At 35.5% G+C, this 18,142-nt stretch overlaps 1 protein-coding gene across 1 annotated transcript; it reads right to left on the reverse strand.

Annotated features, from left to right (window-relative positions):
• Positions 1-1,234: 1,234 nt before the first annotated feature.
• On the reverse strand, positions 1,235-15,615 carry LOC142223985 (zinc carboxypeptidase). Its single transcript, XM_075293794.1, has 6 exons — positions 15,368-15,615; positions 15,163-15,299; positions 13,560-13,938; positions 1,934-2,027; positions 1,569-1,865; positions 1,235-1,500 (listed from the first exon to the last, which is right to left on the reverse strand). Exons 1-6 carry the CDS (start codon positions 15,536-15,538, stop codon positions 1,307-1,309), a joined length of 1,272 nt encoding a protein of 423 aa, XP_075149909.1. The 5' UTR covers positions 15,539-15,615; the 3' UTR covers positions 1,235-1,306.
• Between the last annotated feature and the right edge of the window lie 2,527 nt (positions 15,616-18,142).

The following is an 18,142-nucleotide window of genomic DNA, read 5'->3' on the forward strand; positions in this document are numbered from 1 at the left end:
ATTTCTTTTTCAAGTTCAATTAGTATAAAATTCAGGGAAATTCAGGCTTTCGCTTTTCCAAATCTGAATTGCCGGTCCTCACGCTTGACACCTGGCATCAGATTTTGTACAGCCACCTTGTCCACCTTCTTCGCCGCAGGAAGCCAGTTTGCCTTGAACTGCTGCTCGTCCTTAGCAGTTTTTTTGGTCTTCTTTAGGATCCGCTTGACAATAGCCCAGTATTTCTCAATTGGGCGGAGCTCTGGCGTGTTGGGAGGGTTCTTGTCCTTGGGAACCACCTGCACGTTGTTGGCGGCGTACCACTCCATGGCCTTTTTACCGTAATGGCAAGATGCCAAATCCGGCCAAAACAGTACGGAACAACCGCGTTTCTTCAGGAAAGGCAGCAGACGTTTATTCAAACACTCTTTCACGTAAATTTCTTGGTTGACAGTCCCGGAAGCTATGAAAATGCTGTTTTTCAAGCCACAGGTACAGATGGCTTGCCAAACCAGATATTTCTTTGCGAACTTTGACAGTTTTATGTGCTTGGCTTCGTCGTCCATTACCACGCAGTCAAACTTCGTCAGCATCGTCGTGTACAGCCTCCGGGATCGCGCTTTGGCCGTCGTATTTTGTTTATCATCGCGATTTGGAGTCACTACCTTCTTGTAAGTCGATAGTCCGACTCGTTTTTTGGCTCGATGAACGGTTGTATACGATACTCCCAGCTTATTTGCGGCATCTCGGAGAGAGAGGTTATGGTTTTGCTTGAAACTACCGGCAACTCTCTTTGTCGTCTCAGCGGCTTCCGGTTTTCGATTTCTCCACGATCCAGTCTTCCTGGCTGTCGACAAACGTTCCCCAAACACTTTAATTACATTTGTAACGGTTGATTTGGCAACTTTTAGCGATTTTGCCAGCTTTGTGTGCGAGTAGCTCGGATTTTCGCGATGCGCGAGCAAAATTTTGATACGCTGCTCTTCTTGCTTGGACGGCATTTTGACAACTGAAGAGTGAATTCCAAAATCAAAATAGCAGCAACATTCTACACACATACACCTTCAAAATGAGGGGTGTTTAGGTTTTTTAAATGCAAAAGTGAAAGAAATACGTCAAGTTTATTGTGACCAAATTTTGACCGTATCACCCTTTATATATATTTTATGGGGCCTTAGAGAAATATTTCGATGTGTTACAAACGGAATGACAAATTTAATATTCCCACTATCCTATTGTGGAGGGTATAATACTATTTTAGCTAGCTTTAAATTTCAAATGTTATTGAGTTTTCGTTTTATCAACATTTCAACAATATTGTCACCATCTAAATAATCTCTATTTCCTTGGCGGCATTTATTAAGCCAACAAATCCATCTAGGGTTTCCTTGGCCACAGGTATAATCATTTCAGGAGGTAATATGAAGCCATATTCTCCCTTGTCACGCAATTCAATGGTATAGGGAATGGGAATACCCTTAACGCCATAAGCCCATTCTTTTCCGGATCCAGATACTTCATCTGAAGTAAATTAAAGGACGAAATTAATTTTGTGTCAATAGTTCAATAATTAAAACCCCAAAACTTACACAATGTGGTGGCACTAGAACCATACGTATATACGGTTCCATATCTTTGATTCAAGGCATCGGCATAACCCTTGGCCACATACATCATTTCCTCATAGTGTTCCGGAAATTCCGTTGCAGTATGACCCCAAGGTGATAAAACATATTGGCCATAGGAATGTAAGGAAATGTAAATTCGAATAGAATCCTCTGGTATGGTGTTATTAATGAACTGCAACATTTGTTTGATTTCTTTATCCGATTCGGCATAGGGACCAGCATATGTCTCCGAACAAGGATCATCCGAAGCGCCAGTCACTAAAAATTCCCAAAAAGAGATCAATGATTAAATCAAGTAATCCTGAAGATAACTGAGCACCACTTACACATCCATAAATAGTCAAAGTTGCGATTCAAATCAGTGCCAATGCATTTTCCTGTAGGATCTGAGGGTAATCTTGATTTGCGCCACATGCGATTCTATGGAAGAATAAGACAATATAAATTAATAATATATAAAGTATTTCACGCTTTTTTACACCCTGTACCACAGTAGTGGTTAAGGATGTTAAAACGCGATAAACTACCCAGCAAATAAATTTGGAAGTTGCTCTACAAACATTACTGGACAAGTCTTCGAAAATCTGCTATTTGGTCATTTTTGCAGACAGACAGTTAAATATCACAAATAAGAATAAAAATACTTAAACAAAAAATAAAACATGATAATGAAATTAAAAATTTCGTTTTGATGCCTCACCACGGTCGAAGGGTAAAAATTAAAAAATGAACTGAAACTAATCCTAAAATTAACGTATGTTTTTATCAAAAAACAAGTAAGGAAAGTCTAAAGTCGGGCGGGGCCGACTATATTATACCCTGCACCACTTAGTAGATCTAAATTTTCGATACCATATCACATTCGTCAAACGTGTTGGTTTGACGATATAAAGGTTTGTTCCAAATACATACATTTAAATATCACTCGATCTGGACCGAATTTGATAGACTTCTAAAAAATCTATAGACTCAAAATTTATGTCATTAGTAAAAAAAATATGGGAAGCATTTAAATCTGAAGCAATTTTAAGGAAACTTCGCAAAAGTTTATTTATGATTTATCGCTCGATATATATGTATTAGAATTTTAGGAAAATTAGAGTAATTTTACAACTTTTCGACTAAGCAGTGGCGATTTAACAAGGCAAATATTGGTATTTTGACCATTTTTGTCGAAATCAGAAAAAAACATATATATGGGAGGTAAATCTAAATCTGAACCAAATTTGGCACGCATATCTACAATGCTAATTCTACTCCCTGTGCAAAATTTCAACTAAATCGGAGTTAAAAATTGGCCTCTGTTGTCATATGAGTGTAAATCGGGCGAAAGCTATATATATGGGAGATATATCCAAATCTGAACCGATTTCAACCAGATTTGGCACGCATAGTTACAATGCTAATTCTACTCCCTGTGCAAAATTTCAACTAAATCGGAGCAAAACATTGGCCTCTGTGGGCAATTGAGTGTAAATTTGGCGAAAGCTATATCTAAATCTGAACCGATTTGGCTGATATTTTGCAAGTTTTTCGAGACTCATAAAATATTCGGATGTACGGAATTTGAGGAAGATCGGTTGATATACAAGCCAGATCGGTGAAAAATATATATGGCAGCTATATCTAAATCTGAACCGATTTTTTCCAAAATTAATAGGGATCGTCTTTGAGCCGAAACAGGACCCTATACCAAATTTTAGGACAATCGGACTAAAACTGCGAGCTGTACTTTGCACACAAAAATACATCAACAGACAGACAGACGGACAGGCAGACGGACATCGCTAAATCCACTCAGAGTTTAATTCTAAGCCGATCCGTATACTAAAAAAATAATGATTACTCCTTCTTGGCGTTACATACAAATGCACAAACTTATTATACCCTGTACCACAGTAGTGGTGAAGGGTATAAATACATTGGTTCAGTTTATTTTTTAAATTTATTGAGAAATTTTCCCCAGTCCAGAATTAAAGTAAGGACAAATTTAAGACACAATGTTCTTTTAAATTTCAATTTCTTTCAAATTTGAGTTTTGCTTACTTGGTACTAAGACACAAATTTGAATTTATTTATACCTCCACCATAGAATGGGGGTATATTAACTTTGTCATTCCGTTTGTAACACATCGAAATGTTGCTCTAAGACCCCATAAAGTATATATTGTGGGTCGTGGTGAAATTCTGAGTCGATCTGTGCATGTCCGTCCGTCTGTTGAAATCACGCCAACTTCCGAACGAAACAAGCTATCGACTTGAAACTTGGCACAAGTAGTTGTTATTGCTGTAGGTCGGATGGTATTGCAAATGGGCCATATCGGTCCACTTTTACGTATAGCCTCCATATAAACGGACCCCCAAATTCATCCGATCCGCCTGAAATTTGGTACATACACCCAGAAAAAAGTGACCCCTTCTTTAAGTTAAAATGAACTCATTGTGAAGAAAGTTGAACTTCGTATAGCGCCAAAGACATTTTTATTTGTTTGAACGATGTGATTTTCATAAAAATTAGGTAGAATGCATTCCATATATTAGTTAACATTTTCCTATATTTATGTACCACTATAATACAGAATGAAAAAATTTAACTGAATTGAATTCATATATGGAATGATTTTCTTGAACTTTTTTCATTAATTTGAACAAATCTTACGTATTAGTTGTAAACCTTTTACTTCAAAATTAGAACTGCTTATCTTCGTTTTTAAATACAATTTTATTTATTTATATAGACAATTTTTTTCAATAAAAGACATGTTTTATTAATATATTAAATACATTTATTAAGAATCAACAGCATCGAAATATTAGTTTATTATTCCACTATTTCCAATTTCCATGTAATGTTATCAACTGTAAAACGCAATTTCGCTTTTAATAAGTTGCTGCGTAACGATTTTGTCCCCATTTGACAATTTCAATGCCTACAAATATAAAAAATCATAAACCAATTTTTTCACGAATGAATGTTACCTGATGAATGAAGGGGTTTTTATTCTGTTGGTGTTTTCTTTCTTTGTACATCATCACGAACATTGATAGACTTATTGTTTGTTATTTATGTTTAATAATTTTCAAAAAAAAACGAAACTAATTTAAAATAACACATATTTTATATATTTTATTTTTTATTTATTATATTATTTTACTATATTATTTTTTAACAATCGTATACGTATACCATAACAACGCGATTCCAACTAAAAACAACCCACGCGCAAACATATCGATTACACCGATGACAGGTATCGATTACAGGTAGACAAAAGAGATATAGGAAAATTTCCTATTTTCTAACAAGTATGTTTCCTTAAGTTTTGAAAGGATTGAATACTTCTTAGTACGAATGAACTAAAAAATATTTCTATGCCAAGTGTTATTCGTATGTATGATAAGCTTTCTATAATTAAGGAAGTCAGAATTATAATTTTATAAGAAATTTTACTAAATTTGAGGAAACTTGGTTTTAGTACGGTTTTTGTTTATTTTTACGAATGCTATGTCATCAGTGAATAAAATTTTCATGTTCAGTAGTAAATTCTTATACCCAGCGAAGAAAACAGTATTAGTAAAATTCCATGCATTATTCTAGTTAATGAACTATTCCTAATTGCTTTCAGTTTAGGATTTTGTTTACTGAAGCAAGTAAATTTTATTATTTTAACTAAATTAATGAGCATTTTTGTACTTTACTTTCGAAGACATTTTTTCTAGGTGTAGTGTTAGTATATGGTCTCTAACAACCATGCAAACATTGGTCCACATCGGTCCATAATTACATATAGCCCCCATATAAACCGATCCCCCGATTTGGCTTGCGGAGCCTCTAAGAAAAGCCAATTTCATCCGATCCGGCTGAAATTAGGTACATGATATTAATATATGGCCTCAAACACCCATGCAGAAATTGGTCGAAATCGGTTCATAATTATATACAGGCCCCATATAAACCGATCCCCAGATTTGACCTCCGGAGCCACTTGGAAGAGCAAAATTCATCCGATTCGGTTGAAATTTGGTACGTGATATTAGTATATGGTATCCAACAACCATGCAGGAATTGGTTCATATCAGTCCATAATTATATATAGCCCCCATATAAGCCGATCCCCAGATTTGACCTCCGATCAAAGCAAAGCAAAATTCATCCGATCTGGTTGAAATTTGGTACGTGGTGGTAGTATATGATATATAACAACCATGCCAAAAGTGGTCCATATCAGTCCATAATCATATAAACCGATCCCGAGATTTGGTTTTGGAGCCTCTTAGAGGAGCAAATTTCATCCGAGTCAGTTGAAATTTGGTACATTGTGCTAGTATGTGGCCATTAACAACCATGCCTAACTAGGTCCATATCGGTCTATAGTTATATATAGCCCTCAGATAAATCGATCCCCAATCACACAAAAATTGGTCCATATCAAGTTCATAATTGTATATAGCCCCCATATAAGCGACCCCCATATTTTAATTCTGGCTCCATACGTACCGTGCAAAAGTCCATATCGATTCGTAATTATTTGTAGACTTATATACCTTTTTGTCTAATATATACCACGTGTGGACTAACTCACAATTTAGAAAACGATTTAAGATACCACAACGCAAGTAATTCGATTGTGGCTGACAGTCTTTCGTAGAAGTTTCTACGCAATCCATGGTGGATGGTACATAAGATTCGGCCAACTACAAATACAAGTTTTAAATTCCGACTCGACTTCAAGTAGAAATTAGTAGAAATGTTGAAAAACATCTCCTATTTTTGCAGTCAATATTTTGAAGAATTTTTCTGAATTATTAAAGTCTAGTTGACCTTAGGCAACAAAATGTTCGTTTATGTTATGATACCGATTTTGAAGTCGAATCACTTAAATATAAGAACGAAGTGACTTCATTGAAAGGTTTATCGACTTTTGAAGTAGGAAAAAGACGTTATATTAGAGAAATGCGTCATTTATGCTAAGCATACGAATAAACAAATTCATCGCATTCGTATTTTAAGGACATAAAATCTTTGGCTTCACAACAATATTTTTTCAGTGTAGTATGTTACCTACACAGAAAAAAGAGTAAAATTTAAAATAATGAAATTTTAATTAAAAACAAGTATATACGGCCGTAAGTTCGGCCAGGCCGAAGCTTATGTACCCTAAAAAAGGCCGATTAAATACGTATATAATTAAGTTTAAAGCTTCTATAGAAATAAAATTTTGACAAAATAAAATTTTGACAACATTTTCTATAGAAGTAAAATTTTTGACAAAATTTTCTATAGAAAAAAAATTTGGAAACAAATTTCTATAGAAATAAAATTTTGACAAAATTTTCTATAGAAATAAAATATTGTCAAAATTTTCTATAGAAATAAAATTTTGACAAAATAAAATTTTGACAACATTTCCTATAGAAGTACAATTTTGATCAAATTTTCTATAGAAATAAAATTTGAAAAAAATTTTCTATAGAAATAAAATTTTGACAAAATTTTCTATAGAAATAAAATTTTGACAAAATTTTCTATAGAAATAAAATTTTGTCAAAATTTTCTATTTTGACAAAATTTTCTATACAAATAACATTTTGGCAATGTTTTCTATAAAAATAAAATTTTGCTAGATTATTTTTGGCTCGAGTGGCAACCATGATTATGAACCGATATGGACCAATTTTTGTGTGATTGGGGATCGGCTATATATAACTATAGACCGATATGGACCGGAGATCAAATCTGGGGAACGGTTTATATGGGGGCTATATATAATTATGGACCGATATGGACCAATTCTTGCGTGTTTGTTAGAGACCACATTGTAACACCACGTACCAAATTTCAACCGGATCGGATGAAATTTACTTCTCTTAGAGACTCCGCAAGCCAAATCGGGGGATCGGTTTATATGGGGGCTATATATAATTATGGACCGATATGGACCAATTTTTGCATGGTTGTTAGAGACCATATACTAACACCATGTACCAAATTTCAGCCGGATGGGATGAAATTTGCTTCTTTTAGAGCAATCGCAAGCCAAATTTGGGGGTCCGTTTATATGGGGGCTATACGTAAAAGTGGACCGATATGGCCCATTTGCAATACCATCCGACCTACATCAATAACAACTACTTGTGCCAAGTTTCAAGTCGATAGCTTGTTTCGTTCGGAGGTTAGCGTGATTTCAACAGACGGACGGACGGACGGACATGCTCAGATCGACTCAGAATTTCACCACGACCCAGAATATATATACTTTATGGGGTCTTAGAGCAATATTCCGATGTGTTACAAACGGAATGACAAAGTTAATATACCCCCATCCTATGGTGAAGGGTATAAAAAGTTTATAATCTTTGCTTCAAAAATTGTTTTCATTAAATTTAGGACACACATTTTGAAAATTTGCGTGCCTTTGTTCAATTTGCATGTCTTTAAACTAAGCAAATTTTCCTTAAAGTAAAGAAACACGTTTTTGATTTAAAGAAATCGTCTTTAAATTAACTGAAATATTGAATCTTTAGATTTAATATAAAAACGTTTCAAATATAGGCTAGGGCTTATTTTGAGGATTTAGCATCTTTGGTCTAAGGTTTTTTTTTTTTGGAATTAAGAAAATATTTTTTACTTCGAAGTATCCATCATAATTTGGAATTTTAAACTGGCATTTGTTTGTATGTGAATAGATTTATTAATATACCGCAAAAATGGATTGGAAATTCGATAAATGAGATTTAATTAAATTTTAATTTTATAGATCCTAGATTTAAAGCGAGATAGGTCGCAAAATAATTTCCTTATTTTAAAGAAGCCGCATCTTTAGCTCGGAATCAATACCAAATTCCTTAAAGGAATCCAAGTAAACTTGTTTTGAGTTTACCTCTTGCAAAAATTGAGCTAATTTGTTTTCCACTTTTTTGAGATTTTCACAATATGTTCCCGGCAAAAAAGCGTCGCCAAAGAAGTAGTGAAAATGTTCGTTTTGAATCCGGAAGTGGTGCAAAATTGACGCAGAAGCGATGAATTTACCATAGGAAGGATGTCCACCATTTCGACAGCCGTTGCACTGAATTTGCATCACTTCTTAAGGTGTGATCCGAATTCAGTGTTTTGGATGTGAATTAAAAAACTTTGTAAAATTTTGCCATATAAACAATTTTCATGATTTTTATGATTTTTAATGTATTCTAACGCTTGTCTGAAACGTTTGACCTCTAATATTTTCAAAAGCATGCAATTTTTATGCAAGGATTTAGCATTTCTTTCGGCAAAATTTAAATAATTTTTACATATTATTAATTCTTACTCTGTTTTTAACCTATTTGAAACAAAAACAGTTAAAAGTTCCCATTAAAAATAACATATGAAAAAAGCGAGTTATACAAAATTGAATTAAAATAACTTCCTGTGTAGCTAAAGAATCTCTTTGGGAGAATATTTTTGGAAGTGCTTTTAAAGTTGTGCCTTTAAATAACATTTTTTAATTTTTAGATACCACTTTAGAAATTGTCGTAGAAACAAAATGAACTGAAAACAAGTAAGTAAAGTCTAAAGTCGGGCGGGGCGGACTATATTATACCCTTCACCACTATGTACACCAAAATTTGTGTTACCATCTCAACTCCTTCAAATTTGTTTGGAGTTATTATGAAGGTTTATATTCCCACATTCAAATATCTACATCTTAACCGATGTGAAGATATGTGGTCTATTGTGGGTTATGACATATTATTTGGCCAAGTCGGGCGATATTTACACAAGTCGGAGCCTTATTTAAAACTCAACCATTCTGTGGAAAGTCTGACATTACAGTGTGTAGGATATGATTACGATATTGGGAAATCATCACAGAATTTTGGCCATATTTGTATAAACCGGAAGTACAACTATATTGAGGATTTATTTTAATCTGAACCAAGTTAGATCACACTTGACACACTTAAATAGCGAATTAAATATATTCTCTGTAGAAACTATAAAGTCAAGTCAATTGGATAAAAATGCCATTAAAAATGGGATATGAAAAATTCTACCCTATTTCCCCAACTCTGGCGTACACATACATGGAAGCTGTATCTAAATCTGAACCGATTTTGACCAAATTTGCCATGTAGAATAACATAAAGTTAGAATAACATAATAATTCTGTAACCACTGCAAAATTTCATGAGTATAATTGTGGCCTCCGTGGTCATATGAGTGTAAATCGGGCGAAAGATATATATGGGAGCTATATCTAAATCTGAACCGATTTCAACCAAATTTGGCACAATTAACGATACTATAATATGTAGCTCTTGTGCAAAATTTAAAGCAAATCAGGCAAAACTCTGGCATTTGAGGACATATAAGTTCTAATCGGATGAAAGATATATGGAAGCTATATCTAAATCTGAACCGATTTCAACCAAATTTGGTACACTTACCGATACGAAACGACAGCATGCATACTCGAAGGGCAGGTCTACTGAGACCGCATTGCATGAACTAGTCAGCTTTATTGAAAGCTCACTATCTGTCAAAGAATACACAATCGTGGCGTTTCTAGACATCGAAGGGGCGTTCAATAATGTCCCTCCGAGCTCGATATTAAATGGACTGACAACTTTGAATGTTGATCCAGGTATACTTAGGCTGTTAGACGAACTTCTAACAAAGAGACGTATTTCAGCCACACTAGGGCAAGCAAACATACAAAGGTATGTGAACAGAGGCATTCCCCAAGGAGGAGTTCTATCACTTCTTCTTTGGAATGTTGCTATAAACAACCTTCTGGTTTCCCTAGAAAAAGAAAGGATAAAAGTGGTGGCATACGCAGATGATGTGGCGCTAGCAGTCAGGGGAAAATTCCCATTCACAATCAGAGATATTATACAGAGAGCTCTCCGGATGACTGAGAAATGGGCGAAAGATAATGGTCTTGGTGTAAATCCAGCAAAGACAGAACTAGTCATGTACTGCAAAGATCGCAAAACTCCCACGGTTACGCCCATTTCCTTAGGGGGTACTGAAATTCCCTTTGGTGAGTGTGCAAAATACCTTGGCGTTATTTTGGACAGGAAGCTGAATTTTAGGCTTAATATTGGGAGCCACCGTGGTGCAATGGTTAGCATGCCCGCCTTGCATACACAAGGTCGTGGGTTCGATTCCTGCTTCGACCGAACACCAAAAAGTTTTTCAGCGGTGGATTATCCCACCTCAGTAATGCTGGTGACATTTCTGAGGGTTTCAACGCTTATCTAAGTGGTTTCACTGTAATGTGGAACGCCGTTCGGACTCGGCTATAAAAAGGAGGTCCCTTGTCATTGAGCTTAACATGGAATCGGGCAGCACTCAGTGATAAGAGAGAAGTTCACCAATGTGGTATCACAATGGACTGAATAGTCTAAGTGAGCCTGATACATCGGGCTGCCACCTAACCTAACCTAACCTAGGCTTAATATTGAAGAGAGGGCGAGAAAAGCCACGGTAGCTTTGTACTCGTGCAAAAAGGCAATAGGGAAAAAGTGGGGACTAAAACCAAAAATTGTGCATTGGCTATACACGGCAGTAGTAAGACCTATAATGCTATATGGTGTTGTAGTCTGGTGGCCGGCACTTCAGAAACCGACTTGTTTAGATAAAGTTCAGCGTATGGCGAGCTTATGTATCTCAGGCGCATTTAGTAAGACAGGAACAGACCCCCTTAATGTCATGCTACATCTATTGCCTTTAGACATTTTGGCCAAACAGTCAGCTGCAACAACGGCTGTGCGGTTGCGCAAGCTATCGCTGTAGTCGGAAAAAATGTACGGTCATAGTTCGGTCCTCAAAGTAATGCCAGATGTGCCTAACGTAGTGGATTACACCCTGGCAAAATCAATTTTCGACCAAAAGTTTGAAACTCTAATTCCCAACAGTGAGGCGTGGTGTACACAGACCCCGGGGAATAAAAGATATATAGATTTCTATACTGATGGCTCCAAATTGAATGGACAAGTGGGGTTCGGAGTATATTCTAAAGATCTGGAAATTCGAACAGCGAAAAGATTACCTAATCACTGTAGTGTTTTTCAGGCTGAAATATTGGCAATAAGAGAGGTGGTGAATTGGCTGAGAAGTAATGTTCCAACAAATATTAGCATTAATATATACTCAGACAGTCAACCTGCAATAAAATCCTTGGAATCTGTGTTCCTTAACTCGAAAACGGCCATAGACTGCCGCAAATCTCTCAACGAGATGCCTGAGCAGTACAATATTCACCTAATATGGGTACCTGGCCATAGGAACATACCGGGGAACTGCGAAGCGGATGAGTTGGCAAGGCTAGGAACTACCTTACATATTCCAGGGGAACTAGAATCTGTTGGTATGCCCCTGGCTACCTGCAAGCTCATGCTGCGTGAGAATGCTGTTATGATGGCAAATGTTCGATGGGCGAATTGCAAGGGCTGTAACGACACCAAGCAAATATGGCCCCATTTAAACTTAAACCGCACACTAAATATGCTAGTGTTCTCGAGACGCCAGTTATCACTCCTGATAGGCGATTTTGCAAAAACTATAGGCGCGAAGTATAATGACTATTGTATGAGCTGTCATGATGCGGAGGAAAAGGAATCAATTAAACACCTCTTGTGTGAGTGTCCTGCATTTTGTGTAAAGCGCAAGCAACTTTTAGGAGCATATAGCTTCAGATTACTGGCGGATCTGGAAAACGTTAACTTAAGCAGTCTGCTAATGTTTTTGGAACAATCTGGTTGGTTCAACAAAGAAAAATTATCAAGAAGGTTCAGCGGTTAAAACTAGAAGTGCCCATATGTAATAGGTACTTTTAGTTAATGTGGTATCACAATGGACTGAATAGTCTAAGTGAGCCTGAATCTTAATCGGGCTGCCACTTTAACCTAACCTAACCTACCGATACTATTAAACATACTCCTGGTGCAAAATTTGAAGCAAGTCAGGGCAAAAATCTGGCTTTTGAGTCCATATAAGTGCAAATCGGACGAATGATATATATGGGAGCTATATCTAAATCTGAATCGACTTAAATCAAATTTAGCAAGCATTGGTAGAATATCAATACTGCTCTCTATGCAAAATTTCACGAAAATCGGTAATAAACTTTGGGCTCTGTGGTCATATGAGTCTAAATCGGACGAAAGATATATATGGGAGCTATATCTGAATCTGAACCGATTTGACTGACATTCTGCAAAATTTACAAAATATTCGATTATACGAAATTGGAAGATAATTGGTTGATACTCGTAAATACGTCATTTATGACCAGATCGGTTATAAATATATATGACAGCTATATCTAAATTTGAACCCAATTTTTCCAAAATCAATTGAGCCGAAAAAGGACCCTATGCCAAATTTGAGGACGATAGGACTTAAACTGCGACCTATACTTTGCACACAAAAATACATGAACAGACAGACGGACGGACAGACAGACAGAGAAACGGACATCGCTAAATCGACTCCGAATTTAATTCTAAAACAATCGGTATACTAAACGATGAGTCTCAGACTTTTCCTTCTCGGCTTTATAAACAAATGCACAAACTTATTATACCCTGTACCACAGTAGTGGTGAAGGGTATAAATAGAGAAAAATCATTGGTACCAAATCATTACTGTATTAACCATGCCATAATTCATTCTTATTATTTTTGATAAGTTTGGAAAAAAACTTTTCCTGCTTTAGTTAGCATCGAACCTATTTGTCTTTGAAACTTATACTCACGTTTAGTTTATAAAATTTTTAACAAATATGTTATTTAAAATAACGAAAATTTAATTGGGCTGGGGAAAATTTCTTTAAAAAATTGAAAAAAATAACTAATCGAAAATATTTTGTTTTTTGCCTAAACGTAGTTAATTAATAGTTAATTTTAACTGTTAACTTTTCAAGTTTTTTTTTATGTATATTAACTACTAAATTTTTTGTAACTTACCACTTCATGCGAATAAACAAATCCATCAACATTCAATACCGGTATTATCCACCAATCAACACTTTCGGCCATTTTACGTACACCCGGATTACGGGATGCTAACAATTCATCGATGATGTAAGTGATTGTGGCCGATGTAATCCATTCTCGAGCATGTATGTTCGACTCAATGAAAACAGCCTTATTACCAGGTTTATGTGATATCTTAATGCCCTTTATCAAACGTCCTTCGTATGAATAGCCAATGTCAAAAGGTGTCACGATACCAGGATAATATCGTCCGATATCATCAATCCATTGATTGATTTCATCTAAAGTATGGAAATTATACCAATCGAAGCCATAGGATTTCTGTTTTGGTTGCTCGTTATTGATAAGACTGAAACGCAAAGGATATTTAATGAAAATTTTCCATTATAATTGGACCGTCAGACATAAAATTAGTTTTTCAGTACGAGTATATCACCAATATCGGATATTAGTTTCTTATGATTTTTATGAAATTTGGTACAAGGCAGCAATACTCTAAGGTATAAACCATCATAAATATGATTTTGCATCCATTTAACATGTTCGTCTTTATATTTTCGGAGTATTATTCTGGGTTAAAAACTTAAGTGAATTTTTTCGGGACTTTATATTTAATTAAAAATGTAATTGATTTCCATCGCAAACTTTTATTAATTTTTTATACTATTCACCACTACTATGGTAGAGCATATAATAAGTTTGTACATTTGTATGTAACGCCAAGAAGGATATGTATAATTTTATGCCTTTTTTATTGATTTAGTTTTCACTTTAGCGATTTTAGCGGCTAAACTCGAATTTAATATCCACCTTTAGATATAGCTTCCCTATATATATTTCGTCTTCTATGCACTTATATGGCCTCAAAAGCCAGAGTTTTGCCATAATTTATTTCAAATTTTGCACATGGAGAACAATTGATGGTACCGTCAAGTACGAAAAATAATCCCTTCAGATTTCTATATAGCTCCCATATATAACTTTCACCTGATTTCCACTCATACGAGTTACGTGAAATTTTGCACAGAGGGTAGAAGTGACGTTCAAATATGCCTACCGAATTGGGTTGAAATCGCTTCAGATTTCGATATAGCTCCCATATACATTTTTCGCCCGATTTACACTCATATGACCACAGAGGCCAAAGTTTCACTCTGATTTACGTGAAATTTGGCACAGAGAATAGAATGAATATTCATTCTAGCAATGCATGTCAATTTTGGTTGAAATCGGTTCAGATTCATATATAGCTTCTAAATATATCTTTCGCCCGATAATTTTGTAAAAGTCTAAACAATTTTTTCCAAATCGTTTCAGATTTAAATGTTTGCGTATGGAAAGATACAGCATTATATACAACTCCAAAAAAATTGATGGATTTGACATGGTATCAAAAAAAAATAATCTACACGGAGGTGAAGGGTATATGTTTTTGGTAATCTCTAGCGGTTTGTTTTGAAACAATTCTGGCAAAGCTGATTCTGATATGCCTCAATCCAAATATGAAAACCGTTGACCTCTGTTTATTCACATAAATTATAAAATAACTGATATGGTAAAATATTGAACTAACCTTTGGACATTTTCAATTTTCACTTTGAACGAAATATTGTATTCCTTCAAACGTTCTTCGAACATTGGTTGATGTTCGGGTTTTACCATAATATCGAAATTTTCACCAAATTCATGAATATCATTCCAAAAGTCAAGCTGCAAATTTCGATAAAAATGGACATAATTAGTTATGTAATGCATTACAGATCGATGGAGACCGTTACCGTTAATTCATCACCCAAAACCTGAACTTGATTATATTGATCGATATTTTCAATTAGTGTCTCATAGACCTTGTAATTGTCATAACGAATTTTCTGTGGGGCCACATAAGCTCCACTGGCCATATGGACCAGTACGGCTGTGACAATGACCAATGGTTTTACACTTATCATTGCTATGGGACACTTTCACTTATTCATATATCACCACTGCCACCGTAGTACTCTATTTCACTTGATCTTTTATGCGATACTGACGTTTGAACACTAATTGGCTAGAGTCTTTAAGTAATTTGTCTAGAGCTTCCGACGGGCATATCACCGAAATCCTAATCTTAGCCGATAATTGTTGTGTATTGCTCGGTATATTGTCAATAATTGTTCATATTTAACCCAATTTAGATTAACCAGGCTATGTACTCAAAAGCCAATTAAGCCCATATCTCTTCTGTGTTTTTGTGTTTTTTGCAAACATAGCCCTCAATATTTTCAACTTCCAAAAATTACCAACCATGGCTCCCTGTTAAGTCATTTAGTTAACCCAGCATGTGTGATGTTGATTACCGTGATACAATTCCCATTCACCCACTCACATTCAAAAGATAAGAACATTACATTGTTATTACATAGCCGATGTGTTGAAAGACATTTCGAAATTGTTATAGCCGCTTTTTAAAACAGACGTGTGCAATTGATATAAATGTAGGGTGATACATTAATTACCCAGTGGCGGAAATCGCTCTTCATAAGGCATTTTAAAATGCATTTATTTCCAAACACAAGGCATTGATTTCCCATTACATATTAATTGATTTTTTACACAGGGTGTCATAGCCCACCAAGGGCTCCGACTTCAACTTATAGCATAATTTCTAATATAAGGTCATTATTTTAAGGGCTTTTAGGAATTGCCTCAAATAAGTTCTTTATAATGTGTGATAAAATAAGGCCTTTTATAATGTATACATCAAAAGGCTTTATGAAGCATATATAAATAGAGGTCTCTTAATAGGTTAGGCAGCCCGATGTATCAGGCTCACTTAGACTATTCAGTCCATTGTGATACCACATTGGTGAACTTCTCTCTTATCACTGAGTGCTGCCCGATTCTATGTTAAGCTCAATGACAAGGGACCTCCTTTTTATAGCCGAGTCCGAACGGCGTTCCACATTGCAGTGAAACCACTTAGAGAAGCTTTGTAAGCCTCAGAAATGTCACCAGCGTTACTGAGATAGGATAATCCACCGCTGAAAAACTTTTGGTGTTCGGTCGAAGCAGGAATGCAAGGCGGGCATGCTAACCATTGCACCACGGCCTCTTAATAGGAGTTTAAAATAATGCCAATTTAATGCCTTTTTATGAAGGCTATTTAGAAGGCCTTGTTTACATACCTTATATAGGACCTACTCAAAATTTCATATATAAATAAGAAACCCAAAATTTGTGCAGAATTCTTTTTATTTTATTTTGTACTATATAAAACTGTACTATAAAAATAAATCACCTTCTTCATAGGAACTGATTTCGTATTGGACGTCTGATTTCCACATATTGAACAGAACATTGGCTTTCATGGTAGAAGTTGCCGTTAAATAAATAAGTAAAATTATTATTATAATGTAATTCAATATAGTATAATATTCGTCAAAAAATATATACTTACCGCTTATATGGCACTTCAGCTACTTAAAAAAAAAAACAAACACCGCGACTTGCTCCAACGAAATCACAAACCCGAATGAAGAAACACGTGTTGCTTTAAATTGTGCAAAATTAGTTTTATTCTTAACTTTCGGTTACTTATAAACTTACGGCATAAGGGTTTATCAAAGTTCTCTTAGATTGTGAGCCACCGTGGTGCAATGGTTAGCATGCCCGCCTTGCATTCACAAGGTCGTGGGTTCGATTCCTGTTTGGACCGAACACCAAAAAGTTTTTCAGCGGTGGATTATCCCACCTCAGTAATGCTGGTGACATTTCTGAGGGTTTCAAAACTTCTCTAAGTGGTTTCACTGCAATGTGGAACGCCGTTCGGAATCGGCTATAAAAAGGAGGTCCCTTGTCATTGAGCTTAACATGGAATCGGGCAGCACTCAGTGATAAGAGAGAAATTCACCAATGTGGTATCACTATGGACTGAATAGTCTAAGTGAGCCTGATACATCGGGCTGCTACCTAACCTAACCTAACCTAGATTAAAGAAGTGTGCATATGAGAACATGACTTGTTTTTTTTTTTTTTAAAGGCGGTATATTGTTTGTGACTCTTTGTCGAAAAACTTATAAATTGGCTTACGCCATAAGGGCTTTTCAAATGTCTCGTAAATTATAAGAGCTTGCTATGAGAATATGAGTTGCTTTTTTAAAATCTTTTATTTTGCTTCGTTGCAAGAACACATTGTAATTCACAATACCAAACAAGGCCTATTAGGAGTTCTTTAAAATGTGTCCCAGATAAGCCATTTCAAAAGGCCTCGACAAGTATGATATGAGAAAAGGGATAGCGATCATAGTAAATAAAGACCTTTTTAAGACCTGGTATTTGCAATGAATGATGAATGAGTATCAACTTTTTTTTAAAGAAGTAAGAGGTCTTACAAAAGGGATTATTTTATAAGAACTAATCGTATTGCCTCTAAAATAAGGGCTCTGTAAATGCTTTAAATCGAAAGTGCTCTCGATTTACGCCACTGGGTAGCTAAGGAGTGGAGTTAATCGTAGATCGGTGTTTGTGAGTGTGCAACAGGCGAAGATCGCATACCATACGAGCTAGAGCGT

The sequence above is a fragment of the Haematobia irritans genome, chromosome 2, assembly GCF_050003625.1.
Source record: "Haematobia irritans isolate KBUSLIRL chromosome 2, ASM5000362v1, whole genome shotgun sequence".
In the NCBI taxonomy this organism is placed as follows: domain Eukaryota; kingdom Metazoa; phylum Arthropoda; class Insecta; order Diptera; family Muscidae; genus Haematobia; species Haematobia irritans.

What these genes read in the sequence shown, in the direction of transcription:
- LOC142223985 (XM_075293794.1), bottom strand. Translation starts at nt 15,538, where the DNA reads ATGATAAGTGTAAAACCATTGGTCATTGTCACAGCCGTACTGGTCCAT. An exon ending in TTTTGGGTGATGAATTAACG is followed by an intron (nt 15,300 to 15,367) that starts GTAACGGTCTCC and finishes CGAAATTTGCAG; the next exon opens with CTTGACTTTTGGAATGATAT. An exon ending in TTCTAGTGCCACCACATTGT is followed by an intron (nt 1,501 to 1,568) that starts GTAAGTTTTGGG and finishes AATTTACTTCAG; the next exon opens with ATGAAGTATCTGGATCCGGA.